This window comes from Oxyura jamaicensis, chromosome 1 (assembly GCF_011077185.1).
Source record: "Oxyura jamaicensis isolate SHBP4307 breed ruddy duck chromosome 1, BPBGC_Ojam_1.0, whole genome shotgun sequence".
NCBI lineage: Eukaryota > Metazoa > Chordata > Aves > Anseriformes > Anatidae > Oxyura > Oxyura jamaicensis.
Window position 1 is genome coordinate 87825033 of NC_048893.1, and position 13131 is coordinate 87838163.

General features: G+C 39.3%; 1 protein-coding gene across 5 annotated transcripts in view; it reads right to left on the reverse strand.

Annotated features, from left to right (window-relative positions):
- CMSS1 (cms1 ribosomal small subunit homolog) overlaps positions 1–13131 on the reverse strand; it is a 233461-nt gene that overhangs the window by 12522 nt on the left and 207808 nt on the right. For all 5 annotated transcript variants that reach the window (XM_035314965.1, XM_035314968.1, XM_035314967.1 and 2 more), the window contains exons 2-3: positions 6437–6534; positions 1646–1717 (exon numbers count right to left, since the gene is read on the reverse strand). In XM_035314965.1, the coding sequence (XP_035170856.1) occupies positions 1646–1717; positions 6437–6534 (170 nt within the window). The remainder of the gene's footprint in view (positions 1–1645; positions 1718–6436; positions 6535–13131) is intronic.

Sequence of the window (13131 nt, forward strand, 5' to 3'; positions counted from 1 at the left end):
AAAAGAGACAGAGAGTGTGGCTAGGATATGGCAACATGATATGTATCTGTGAGGTACAGTGGGACTGCAGAGGGACAAGGTAGGGCTAGAATCATTTTTGGCAACTGTGGAGGGGTGTCTCTTGGCCTTCCTTTGGCCTACCTTTGGCATGGCCCAAAGCCCTCTGCAGTCATTGCAAATCCACTTTCAGTGGATTTGCATCTGGTTGGCTTCTATTGTACCTGAACCTGTGGCATTCCTTCACAAGCTTCACAGCCATTTTACACTGTTGTATTTTTCTGCCTTGCAATAATTGTCTTTCCCAAGCATGGCCACAGGCCACCTGCAGTACACGCAGCCTTCTCATGAGGCCTACAAACAAACCTCTTCTTTGTTATTCCTAACAAATACAGAATGCAGGGTACTAGGGAGAAATGCTCTTGTCCACCCCCAGCCTCTTCAGTGACCCACATTTGGGAACCTCTGCTTTAGCAGACAATAACACAGAAGTATCAGACTCATTTCACTTGGTAACTCAGCGTAAGCGGCTGTTCCTCAGGACCATTATATCACTCTCTGGGCCACTTGATCCCTCCTGGATAATTACAGCACTCTTGAGGGGAGAAGCCTAACACTAATGAGAAAGTCCATAAGACTATGAGCAAGGACACCTGAGCAAACTCTCCTCCTTCGAGGAGAGCTGTGGGGAAACATTCCTCATGCAGGAAGTTTTATTATTTTTCTTCCAATTTGTTCCAGATGCTTAAAAGTAAAGTTTTTCTTTTTCTTCCTTTTTTTTTTTTATTTTTTTATTTTTTTTCCTTATTTTTTTGGATACTGCAGTTTGTTTGGAAACAATAGATCAGCCTGATAAATATTTCTTGATGAATTTGCTAATAGGCTGTGGATGTTATCTCAGTGGCCTAGTGCCAGTGAAAATAAAGGTGTAACTGAGTGCCTGTTGTTTGCCTGGGAATGGGGTCTTTTTGCTAGGGCTGGTTCACCACTCTTGTGGTGGGATGCTTTCACTCTGGCAGCAGTGGATCAAGCTCTGCGGTCGCTTTGCCACAGCTGCATTTAAAGCTAAATCCCACTCTTCCTTCTTCCCATTCCCCAGCTGATTAAAAAGCCTGACATAATATAAAAAAGCCACCTCTCTGCCTTGTGAGGGAGCCAAGTATTTACACAGGCTGTCCCAAATGACAATTAACCTGCTTGGTGCCATGTTATTTCCATCTAGCCTGCAGTGTGTGTACTGTTGAGGGTGAGGATGGAGCATGGCCAGGGAGGCAATCCAGAGTATTTATTTATATACTTATGCTAGGAGGAGAAGAGGGAACAAGGACAGTTCTTGGTGCAAAGGATGCAACAGCAGCTGAAGCCTTGCTACACAGATGAAACTGGGCAGATCCTGCAGAAACTGAAATGTCAATTTTCTTTGATAGTTACATTTTCCCAGTGTGCCACACCTGCAAGCTGCATGTGGACATACAAAACCCTTGAGCGGGGTTCAGTTCAGGTGAGGAACAGGTATTTTGAGTAAAATCAAAGAAGTGTGAACTTCTACTCTTATCTGAAAGAGGCTGCAATGTTATGCTGCTTCACATCACAGGGTTGTCCCAGTTATGAATTTTACACCACCACCCACACCCCAAGACATTCGTACCTTCTTTCTCTTCTTTGCTTTTACAGCGCTCTCTGGTTTTTCTTCAGGCTGACTAAGAAAACACTCTGTAGGCTGCAAAGCACATATTAAAAAAAAAAAAAAAAAAAAAAAAAAAAGATTAAAAGATTCAGTATCAGGTATCACCTGGAAAAAAACAAAGTCAACAAAGGGAAGCAAGAGAAAAATACAGGAAATATAATGCTGGCTAGGGAAAAACAAACAAAACCAAATGTCTCCACCTGTAGAAGAGATCAATTTCTTTCAGTTACCTATATCTGGAGTAATTTTTGAATTGAGATCTATGTTGCTGTAACCGAGAGGAATAAAAGAATGGAAAGGTGAAACATACAGATTGCAGTCACATTTTCATAAAATAGTGAGACATGGACTTTGATAAGTTAAAAAAGAAAAAGAGGAAAACATGAACAAAACATTTCAACAACTATATACCTTTAATCTCTATTATTGCATGCGATCATTTTTAAATTTTGCCAATAGTGCTCTGAAATATCTGGGTTTAATGTGAAATCCAGATGGTGAAAGATGGTAGAAAATGGTGAGAATAATTGTCAATAATCATGCTCTGTATTTCCTTTGACATTTGTAATGCAAAATTTAGGAAAACATGTTTCAAATTTGTTCTGCCCCATTTGTGCTTTGTCTTCTCATAACAGGCAGGGTCAAATATGTGTAAGAAAAATACATGTTGCATTTCAGAATAATCTTCATCCAACACGTGTTGTGACTATTAACCCACTTTTGTGCCTGAACGAGCAGGCTGAACTGGTCCATTTGTAACAGAGTCCCTGTTCCCATAAATCAGGGTTAGGATTTGTCAGAAAGCCACTTAAAGTTGTCCAAAAGAGAGGAAGCAAGGTACAGGTTTACAGGCATAGCAATTCTCTTCCCTTTTTCTTTCGTAGGGACTTCCACTTCCTGGAAATGCAAATGATTCTGCATACACAGGTTTTAGACCTTAATAAATGACTCAGAGAGAAGGAGAGGGGAAACAGGCTGAGCTGCAGGAAAAAATTCCTTGATACTAGGACACATTTGGCTGGAAAATCTGCTCCTGTTAGAAGCCATGGAGAAGTTTCATCAACATGGTACATTAAAATCCCATGGACAACCAGTCCCTGAGCATGGAGGCAAAGGATCAGCAGGAAAAGGAGCCTGGCCGAAAGCCAGAGGATCTGCTCCTTCATTCCCTTGTTAGGGTACCTTCCTTCAACAGGGCCAAAGGAAAGTTAACTGATGCTCAGAATAGCCAAGCCCCTCCAAACACTTGCACTGCCACCCTGACAGGAGGGCACTTCATGACAACTTGTGGTACATGAGCCAGGCCAGCACATTTGCACCTTTCCGTGCCCACTCTCATATCTTTATCAAAGGTGTTTTGGGGAGTTTAATTGTTCATGTTATGTCTTCACTTCCCCTTTTCTCCCTACTTCCCTTGATAATGTAGTTACAGAAAACAGAGAACCACCACATTCTCCACAAACAAATGACCTCTATCGATCACCCTCATTTTCTGTGCTGTGACACAATCTCTGCACTTGCTAAAGTAGCAGCAATGTATAAAAGAGGGTCTGAAACTGGTGGAGGCTTTAAATGATAGTCAGGAACTACCAGAGCAGATTTGTCTGGGGACTGGCTAGAGTAGGCAAGGCATTCAATAGCTAAGGCTGGAATATAACGCAGCCTGGATCAATACCTAGCTGTGAGAAGCTGTGATTAGAAATATATCTTCCCTCAACAAGTAAAGATCTGTCCCTGTGATTTTGTCAGGAATAAGCAGATACTATTTTCACTAGAAATCAAGAGATTGCAAGTACAACTCACTTCAGCTAAGAAAGTCATTCCAGGTTTAACATAAGTTTTGTGTTTTTATTTTTATTTTTTTAACTCTCTGTCCTGACTCAGATTCAAGTGCTTATAAGAACAACACCATACATTTCCTCATTCCTAGCCCTGCTGTTAGCATTCCCAGACATTCAGACTGAAACAGAGCTACCCTCTGCCTTCAGGTCCTGCTCTACCCTTATGCATCCCAGCTGTCCATAGATACTTGAAGACCACTTGCCAGGTGTTTTAATCATAAATTCCATGTTCACCATTACATTCTACGTAGAGAACAAGCCTTTGGATCGATTTACTCAAGAGACACTACCAAGCAATCAAAAAGCCAGAATGGAGCCAATCTGAATCTCATTCTTCCCATAGGATATGTTGGTTCCTTATCCTACGAAACGTCACCGCTGTTTATGAGCCTTTCAGAATACAGAAAAATGCCACTCATTCACTGCGGGCTCATTTCTCCCTTTACATACATTATAAACTGTTACATATGTATCTGCAAAACACCATGTGCGCTCCCAAACAGTATCTATGTGAAAAAGAACAAAATGCAGAGCTGAAAAAAAGTCTCTAAGAGAAACAAATTTTTCTCACTGGTAACCCTTCATTCAAATGCTTAAAAGTATCATCAAATGTCTTGGCTTCTTTTTTCAAGGCAGTGTGTTTTCTTTTGATGGCAGGCTTGTAGGGAAAGCCTTGCTTCCTCAGAGAATCATGTTAGGACTGAAAAAAATCTCCTTTACAGCAGCATGTATATATTTAGGCATGGCATGCTGTTAGCAAGCGTCCACTTTATTCAGACATTAAAAATAATGCCATAAGAGAAAAATAAACTTAATGGTGGTGAATGGCTGTAAATCTACATGGCTTTGATGATCTATAATCCAAAATATTTAGGTGTCTGATCTAGACTGAACTTCTGACCCTTAACCAAATGTTAGTTGCCTACCTACTCATGCAATAGCTCTTTGCATGGCACTCTTAGGAAAAGGTCATTTGCATGTTTTTCTTATGCATGACACAGAGCAGACAACCTGCTGGGTTTTGACATGGCTCCCCTGTGCTCTGTGTTTTTATGCTATTTTTACATGGAAGTTCTTAAAATGCAGAAAACAGGAAATTTGTGCTGAGACCACTGATTTATGAACTAAAATGTCATAAATTCCTTGTTTGTTAATCATGGACATAACATAAAATATTTCCTGTATTATATTTCTAACACAACTTTTTTTTTCTTTACATGTTGCCAAGTTACTGGAAATTCAAATGTAAAGTGAAAACATTCTTGTGTGTGTGTGAAAGTTTACATTCTAGGTCAGCCATATACTCTGACTTTTGGAGTTCGTGACAAAGTAAACACATCAATGCTCCATTCAGATTGGAGACAAATTATTCATTTCATTGTAAGCCTGTGGACAGTCTGCAGACTGGAAACATATATGTTCATAATTCTACTTGGCTGTCTCCTGACTGGCTTTAAGATGCCAAGTCCACTGCAGAATAGCTTCCAGCCTGTGAATAAGACAGAGATGAGTGAGTAGAATAGGTCATGTCACATGCACAAGAACTAGAAAACAACTAGCTTTCTGTAAGTACATCCAACTTTGCAAGCATTTTGCTCTAAAATACATGCAACAACACACACACGACTGAGTTCCCATAAAACTTTGCACCCAGGAGTTTCATGACGGAAGATCAACTTACCCTGCTCCAAAATACAGACTGATGTTCGTTATATTAAAAGAAGAGCTGGGGCAGGTGTTGTGCTACAGCTGAGCAGTCTCAGTCCGCCTCAGCAGGGTAACCTGTGTTGGCTATCCTTTCTAATGTTCTCACAGAACGAGCAAAGCAACTCCTCCAAATAAACCATCTTAACTTTCTTCTAAATGTGTACATGAAGGCAGTTTTGATAAAAAAGGGCTCCATAGGCATCCGTGCTGAGTTGAATTCCTCACATCTGATTCCCAGGTAAGGAGTGTAGAAAGGCAATACAGCTTTCTGCTGTATTACTTAGTTCTCTCTTTTCCTAATCAAAATGTGGAACCAGTTCAGACATTTGGCTCACTTCACTCCTGGTCTCCTTGGAAAGACACCCAAACGCATGGTAATTACTGTATTACTTACACTTCTCTGTTACAAAAAAGGACATACCTACAAGTGATTTTCACTTGGTGTATTGCCTAGGCGTCATAAAGTGAATTTAATACTGACCTAGGGTCTAAATTAATATCCATAGCCTCAAGGAGAGACAGCCTCCAATGTCATTTAAGCTCCTTGACAAGCAGTCAGTCCATTCTCCAGTTCAATACAAGGAAGACAGAAGAAACTTTCAAACAAGAGACTTCTTAAAACCAACTGAGCTATAGCTCTTTTGAACTGATGCCATCTGCCAAAGACCTTGCTGCTGTTTCCTGGGTATATTCCACATACTGCTGAACAACAAAGTTCTTACTGGTTTTAAAGGAAGCTTTTAACAGTGCAAGGTTATGGAAACATCAGTCCGTGTAGACCTAAATTCTTCCTCACGTGGACATTTCAAAGGGGACATGCATGGGTGAAAACGTCATACAACATTTAAAACACAGCTTTCAAGACCTTGCATGTGCAGGGAAAAGGAAAAGATCAGAGGATAAAACACTGGTAGCACCACTCAGGCATTTATCATTAGACCGTCACTTTTGCAGCAGACCAGCTTGGCAATCTCAACTCACACAAAACAAGAGCTAAATTATGATTGAAATATACTTGAATAAGACCACTTCCAAATACTGCAAAAATAATTAACCTTCTCCCAATTTATGATAAAAATCTTATTACCTGAACAGATTAGACAAAAAGTGAAGAAATCTGTCTGTCCCATAGTGGAAGAATGGGGACTACATTCCCCTACACAGTATCATTTAAGTGCTCTGCGTAATTGCTAAACTTACAAACCTGTTTTCTTTTCTTTTTCACAGCAGGTTTGGAATCTGGATCTTGATGGATTGCTGTCTTATCACTTGGTTTCTCAATCGCTTCATCATCTGAAGGATCTGATGAGAAAAAAAGAAGGGGTTTTAATTGCTGTTTTTCAAATTCATCTTTCTTTGCATTTAAAATACGGATTAAGATCTTTAACTACAATCTTATCAAAATGATATAATCTCAAGATTAGCAATAAGTATAGCTGTAATATAAATTTTTATCATTAAAAAAAACAGTATTTAAAATTTACTCTAGGAAAAGTCCCAGTTTTTCCCTCCTCTTCACAGGATTTGATCTGGCAGGCAATATATTTCCATGTCTTTCTGTAGTGCTGCACAGTTGGTGCCATCTGCAGCATCACAGGTAGAAATGTCTAATCCTCCCAGAAACCCACTTGAATTAAACTGAATTGAAATTGAAAATTAAATTGAAAAAGAAGATGTATCTGATAAACTACAACACCTCAAGTTGCACGACATCTCTCTGTGTTATTTCAGAAAAAGTAAAGCATTATCTTAGATTCATAGCACTGCATTCATCATATAGAATTACAGACCTATCTCAACAAATCATTAGACCCCAAAATAAGAAACAGTTCTGCTACTAAAGATTAATGGCTCTGTGGACCACAGGATCACCGAAGAAAATACATAATTCCTGCTAAGTTTGTTGACAGTTCTTTTGGAATAAGTCATCTCTTCCTACAAGGACAAGTCTTGCAGATGGAGGAATAAAAAAACCCACACCAACACACACAAACACACAGAAAACACTCAAACCTCCATCTAGAAGCCCAAAATGCCTCACTAATACCAAGTACCTATAAGAGGAAGACTTTTAAGATTTGTATAATCTTGTACTGTATATATATATATATATATATATATATAAAGATCACACAATTTTAGCTGTGTGACTCTTATGACATTAATTAGGCAAAGGCACCATTCCTAACCTTTAAGCAGAATGCCCATAACAGTAAAAAAATTGTTATGCTTTCAGAGAAAATTATTTAGATTGTCTCCATCCATTCTCTTCTTCATCTCTTTTTATCTGCAGAGAGATTTTTTGGGGAAAAAAACAAAAACCCTATCCACAAGGACTGTTCCTTCACCAGTGCTCTACTAGCCTCCGATTCACCAGTGCTCTACTAGCCTCCGATTTTAAAAGATGTATTTCCAACACAGAATTTTCTTTTGGAGACTGAATTACTACCCAGTCATTGCCAGAAGCATTACCATCTATTTAACTGAATAATTACAACTGAATTATTCAATTTCTGTATCTGGAATACTCTGAAATATTTTTGCCACTTTGCAGGGATTTCACAATTGTTGCAATGTCCTGTATGCTCAAGTTTTAAGCTGTCAGTTCAAAGACAAAGTTATTTATTTTAAAAAGAATCAGTAAAAATTCGCTAATTTCCAAAATGGAAACAGTAAAATTCTGTAAGCATAATACGAAGCTCGGAAGATTTGACTTCTGATTATTACATAATATCTATGCAATCAATAGCAGTAAGCAGAGCAAAGTAAGGGCCAAAAGACATCAGAGAGAGAAAATCAAGTCTGACTGCTATTTAATACTTGCAGCTGAAATATGTACATATTGAAAAAAAAAATATAAGCATAGGGGAATTAATATGACTGGGAGAGAGGAATAAAGATTCATCATCCCCAGATGCAACACTATGCATTATATGGCAATAAGACCATGGCTTCTAAAATCCACATCGGTAACAATGCACATACATACTTCTGCCTGGAAAGTACCGTCTTGCAACTTCCATTCCTTTTCACACTTTGAAGAGCTCATGTAACAGTCAGCATCTTAAAAATGGGTTGTGACAGCTGTTAAAGAGTTCTAAAATTTGGGGAACTTAAAGCTAGCAATTGAAGAAAATCAGTGAATATTTTAGCAAGTTGGAAGTCATTTGTCATGAAATCTTATTTGATATAGATTAGATTCTTGGCAAACTGCAATAGCTTTAGAAACAGCAGCAAGAAAGAAAAACTAACTCTTAAATGAAGATAAACATGTTAACAAACTTTATTCAGACCAAAACAAATGACATGAAAGAACTGGCAGCACTTACTTGCAACTTAATGCATACTAAGAAATCTTGAATGGGAATGCACCAAGAAAACCCTCTGCTTTCCAAGACCAGGGCAAATGCACAAATGTATGCACTAAGTGGACAGTGCTGCTAAGCTGGCCTACTTGCTTTCTTCTCTCCACAGGCATAGCCATCAAACCATCAAATGAGTGGACTGTGACCACCCAAGTGCTAGATCACAGAATCACAGAATCAGTTTGGGTTGGAAGGGACCTCTCATCAATCACCTTGTCCCTACCCCCTGCCATGGGCAGGGACACCTCCCACCAGCCCAGGTTGCCCAAAGCCCCAAAGCACAAAAAAGTGTATCTGGTCCTGTACAGCCTTACACAAGGCAGCAGGTGAAAGATTTAGGAGACAAACAAATTTTGTATGTTACAGCTCAAGTGGCAATCAGCTGGGTTCTTACTTTCTCTCCTCCCAAGGATGTCTGATGCTCCTGAACCACATGCCGCTCTCTCTAAACCAACAGCTCCTTCCCCAGCCTCTCCGAAGTCACTGACCACTTAGGTCTTTTGGGCATTTTGGAGTCTCAGGTATGATACTTCTGTAGAAGAAGCTTAAAAACTACATCATCCACCATACTCTTGAAAGTATAAAATATGTTTTGGTAACCCAGTAGAATCATCCTGCTTTACCATGGGCTTGTTTCCCTTCATATTGGCCCTTCTCCAGCAAATTTCTTAAGCTGCATTTTGGTAGAAGAGGTTCTGGGTTTGAGAGCCCATCGGTGACTTTGGTATATAATCCCTCTTGTTCCGACTCAAGAGATGCTGGAGGAGTAACCACCTTTTACATATCTAGCTCCATGTATCTGAGGTCCTGGATGCACTGCATCCAAGCAGGTTGTACATCCACAATAAAAATGAAGAACTCCCAAGAGATCATTACTAGTCCCCTCTTGTTCAGCCCCGGTTGAGCCCCAAACACCCATTCCTGAATATACCTGTGCATGTCTCACTGAACTGAATTGCTAAGTCAGCTCTTTCTCAGAGTATTTACTTCACAGTGGAAATAAATAAGAGTTGCATTAAATAGATTCATGGAAAATGCCTGTGATCTTTAAGCATTCCTTTTTAAAAAAACACTTGGCATGCTCTGAAAGGCAAACAGGGGCAGTCTAAGTTTTAAATAACGTCTTCTCTTTCTCATAACTAAAAGATACCCCGCTGCTAACAGCAATCTAAAACTGGACAAATGGTTTCCATGATATGAAATAGCCTGACAAACAATGTACCACCTGTTCACTGCCCATCTGAGTTATGGACTGCGCTTCGTGACGCAACGTCCTTCTCCCCTTTCAGCTAGAAAGGGAAGGGGGAACAATGTCCGTCCCCACACTCCACAAACATCTGTGAAAGCAATTCTCATTTGCACATCTTTCTGCAGTACCTGAGTATTTTCACTTCATACAACAGTAGGACTTTTTGTCTATTCCAGAAACAGCTATTCATATCCTGGCTGAGGCAGTAGCTAGTTTTGAGCTGTGATTGTTTGTGACACCATGTCAGCTCCAGTGATGACAGGATGGTTTTGTTGTGGGCATCCAAGTACCACAGGCCAGACTCTGCCACCCTTGCTCACGTTAAGCAGTGTATCTCCCTGTGCAAATAGTTACCTTGAGGTCAGTGGGGTTATTCACAAAATAAATCATAACTCGATGTGAATAAACACGGAGGCATCCAACTCAGATTCCAAACATGCCTGTATCAGAGCAGCACTGCCTGCCCTGCTTCGAGGTGTCAAGCTACCCAGGAGATTCCTCTATGCCCAAACAGGAGAGAGGACAAATCCTTCCTTAATAACTAGTTGACGCAAAGGCAGAACCTAATTGATTAATACAATGTTGACTTTCATCTCTTGTGTGGTGCAAATGAGCAGCGAAGCACTGCTGGAACATGGGGCCAAAACGACTATGTTATTCAGCACAGCAATCCTCTGCATCTGTTTTCCCATGGTGGGTAGACCTTATGGAACCACAAGGTCATCAAAGAAGTCTGAACGATCACGTAACGGTCTTGATATAGATAAATAAATATGAATTCCAGAGCTCACTCTTCATCTTTTTCTCCAGTATTGCATCAGCACTATGGCACACGCTAACAGGCTTCCTAGTCATTAGGTATTTATATTTGATTTTACTTTGAACCATGCTGAAATGGAAAAAAACTTTTATGCATAACACCTGCCTCCCCCTTCCATGAATAGACCTTCACATTTATGATATTGATGATATTATTTCAACTGATTCAATGCAAGGGCTTCTGACCTCTAAGTCTGTGTACATCAATAGGCATACTGAATATATTCATACATGCACATTAACACACAAACATGTACATAGGTGTATAGACGTGCACATAAAGAGGCACACAGATATTTTGATAATTTAACAGGTTCCCTTTAAATATCATCTTCATTAACCACTATCTTCACAAAGAATGTATATTTACTTTGTTATTTATTCCAATATTTTAAAGGCAGAAAAAACTTTATGCTACAGGAGGTAATGACACGTGCTTTGATGTGAATGCGGTTTTGTCAATACTAGCTAGTGCGAATTTGTGCTTGCTTGGCTGACTCACCATTACTGAGGCATTTGACCTTTACAATGCCATTACTCTACTGTGAAGTTATTAATACAGGAATTACAACGACCACAGCATAAATCACTCATTCTTTTAAGGACTAAGCTTAACTGACTGAAAAAGTGAAACTTTACCAGGAAGATCTCCTTAAAATGCCTCCAAATAAAGAAAAAGTTACAGCTGAAAAGGAACAGAAAATAATCTTAAAATTCTTTGGAAAATGAGCCTTGTGGTTTGAGCCATTCTAGCACAGAAATAAAGATAGAGGATGTTAGCAAGGATGACAGAAGCTATGGGAACTTCATAGGAAGAGACGATAAAGAGAACAGAAGGTTTTTTGAGGAAAAGGTGAGGTATGGTGCTTGCAACTTTTCATAATATAGGCACAATGAACATGTAATTAAAAAGAAAGCTTACAACAGAAAAATATTATTTTCCTTATGTACTCAAAGACACTTGAGGGAATCATTCCAATTAGTTTGGGGGAATTTTTTTTTATTTTTTTTTTTAATCTGGAAGCTTAGTGAGATCAGACATTTATTTGGCATCCAGAAGATCCCTGGTGAAGCAGGGCAGTACGGGAAAAGTTCATTTCTTCCAGTTAAACTAATCTCTGTGACAGAATTTGGAGGGAACCTGTCTTATGCAGCCACGAGGGAGACTGCTTCAACTTTTATTTGAAGTATCTGGCACTACCCACAGTCAGAGAGTCACTCTGGGCCAAAAGAGCCCATGGGTCTGAACTGTTACAGAAGTATCTGCACTACTCATTACAATCCCACCAGTGTTGTATATCAGTACTAATCCACAATTCCTTATAGGAAAACAAAGCTTGTATGTAATTTATTTTTTACAAACTTCGTTCCCTTTCCCTTTTCTTCCCACTGACTTCCACCCTCCTCTGACTGTTCTAAAATTGCCTTATATCTGAAGCCAGAATTTAAACAGGCCCTGTGTTTTCAATTTCTAACAGAAGTCCATGGATGCTGTGGAAACAGGTTTTGTATTTGCTAGGCTCTATTTTTAGTTTCAGGTCTGGTGCAGGAAAATATGTCCTTGTCATTACTTTGTAGGTGAGCATAATTCATTCAGTTTGGTAGGCATGCTATGATGGATTCATTTCAGGATGCTTGGCAGATTATGTTCTTATTTACTGGCTGATTCAACAGTACTGATCTGTATTCATTAATCTGGAGAAAAATATTTCTCAGGGCTCCCAGCTTTAAATCCAGCAGATCGAAAAATATTTGATTCTGAGTAAATTGCCAAATGTATTGAAGTTTTTTTTTTTTTTTTATTTATTTATTTATTTATTTGCCATTTTAGATTCCTTTTTTTTGGAAGTAAAAATAGAGTGGAACAGACAGGGAGGTCAGGGAAAAAATAAAATTGAAGTCTAGACCTTCCTATTGTTTTCATACTTTTTCATTTAAAACGGACCTAAATTTGCAGTGAATCAGATTAATTAATCTTAATGTCAATGCATTTGCTTGAATTTTTCTTGTGTCTCCTTTGCATATCCCACCAGGCACACACAGTGCAAGATCATCTAATTCTCTTTTAAATGTAGCAGTTGTCTGCAAAATTGGCTCCTAGGTTTATCCTTGTTCAATGGAAAAGCCTCTTTTTTCCCCCCAAGGTTGTGCTGATCACAGTAGCTGGCCTAAACGTAATGACAACAGTATTTAAACGTACCACTCCAGCACCATCCCTTGAGGCAGCAGGAAACACGAAGCTCAGGTGGGCCCAGGCACGATGCCCACCAACATCCAAAGGAACAGGTGAGGTCCTTTAGATGAAACAGGCCTGACAAGGGGGCTGATCAAGTAAGAAAACAGGTCTAACTTTGCAAATATTTTGAAGTATTCCAAGCACAACGATTTCTCTGACAAAAAGAGAGTGATAAGGAGACAAAAGCATGCATTTGGAAACAATTAAAAGGTGGTGCATAGCAGCGGGAG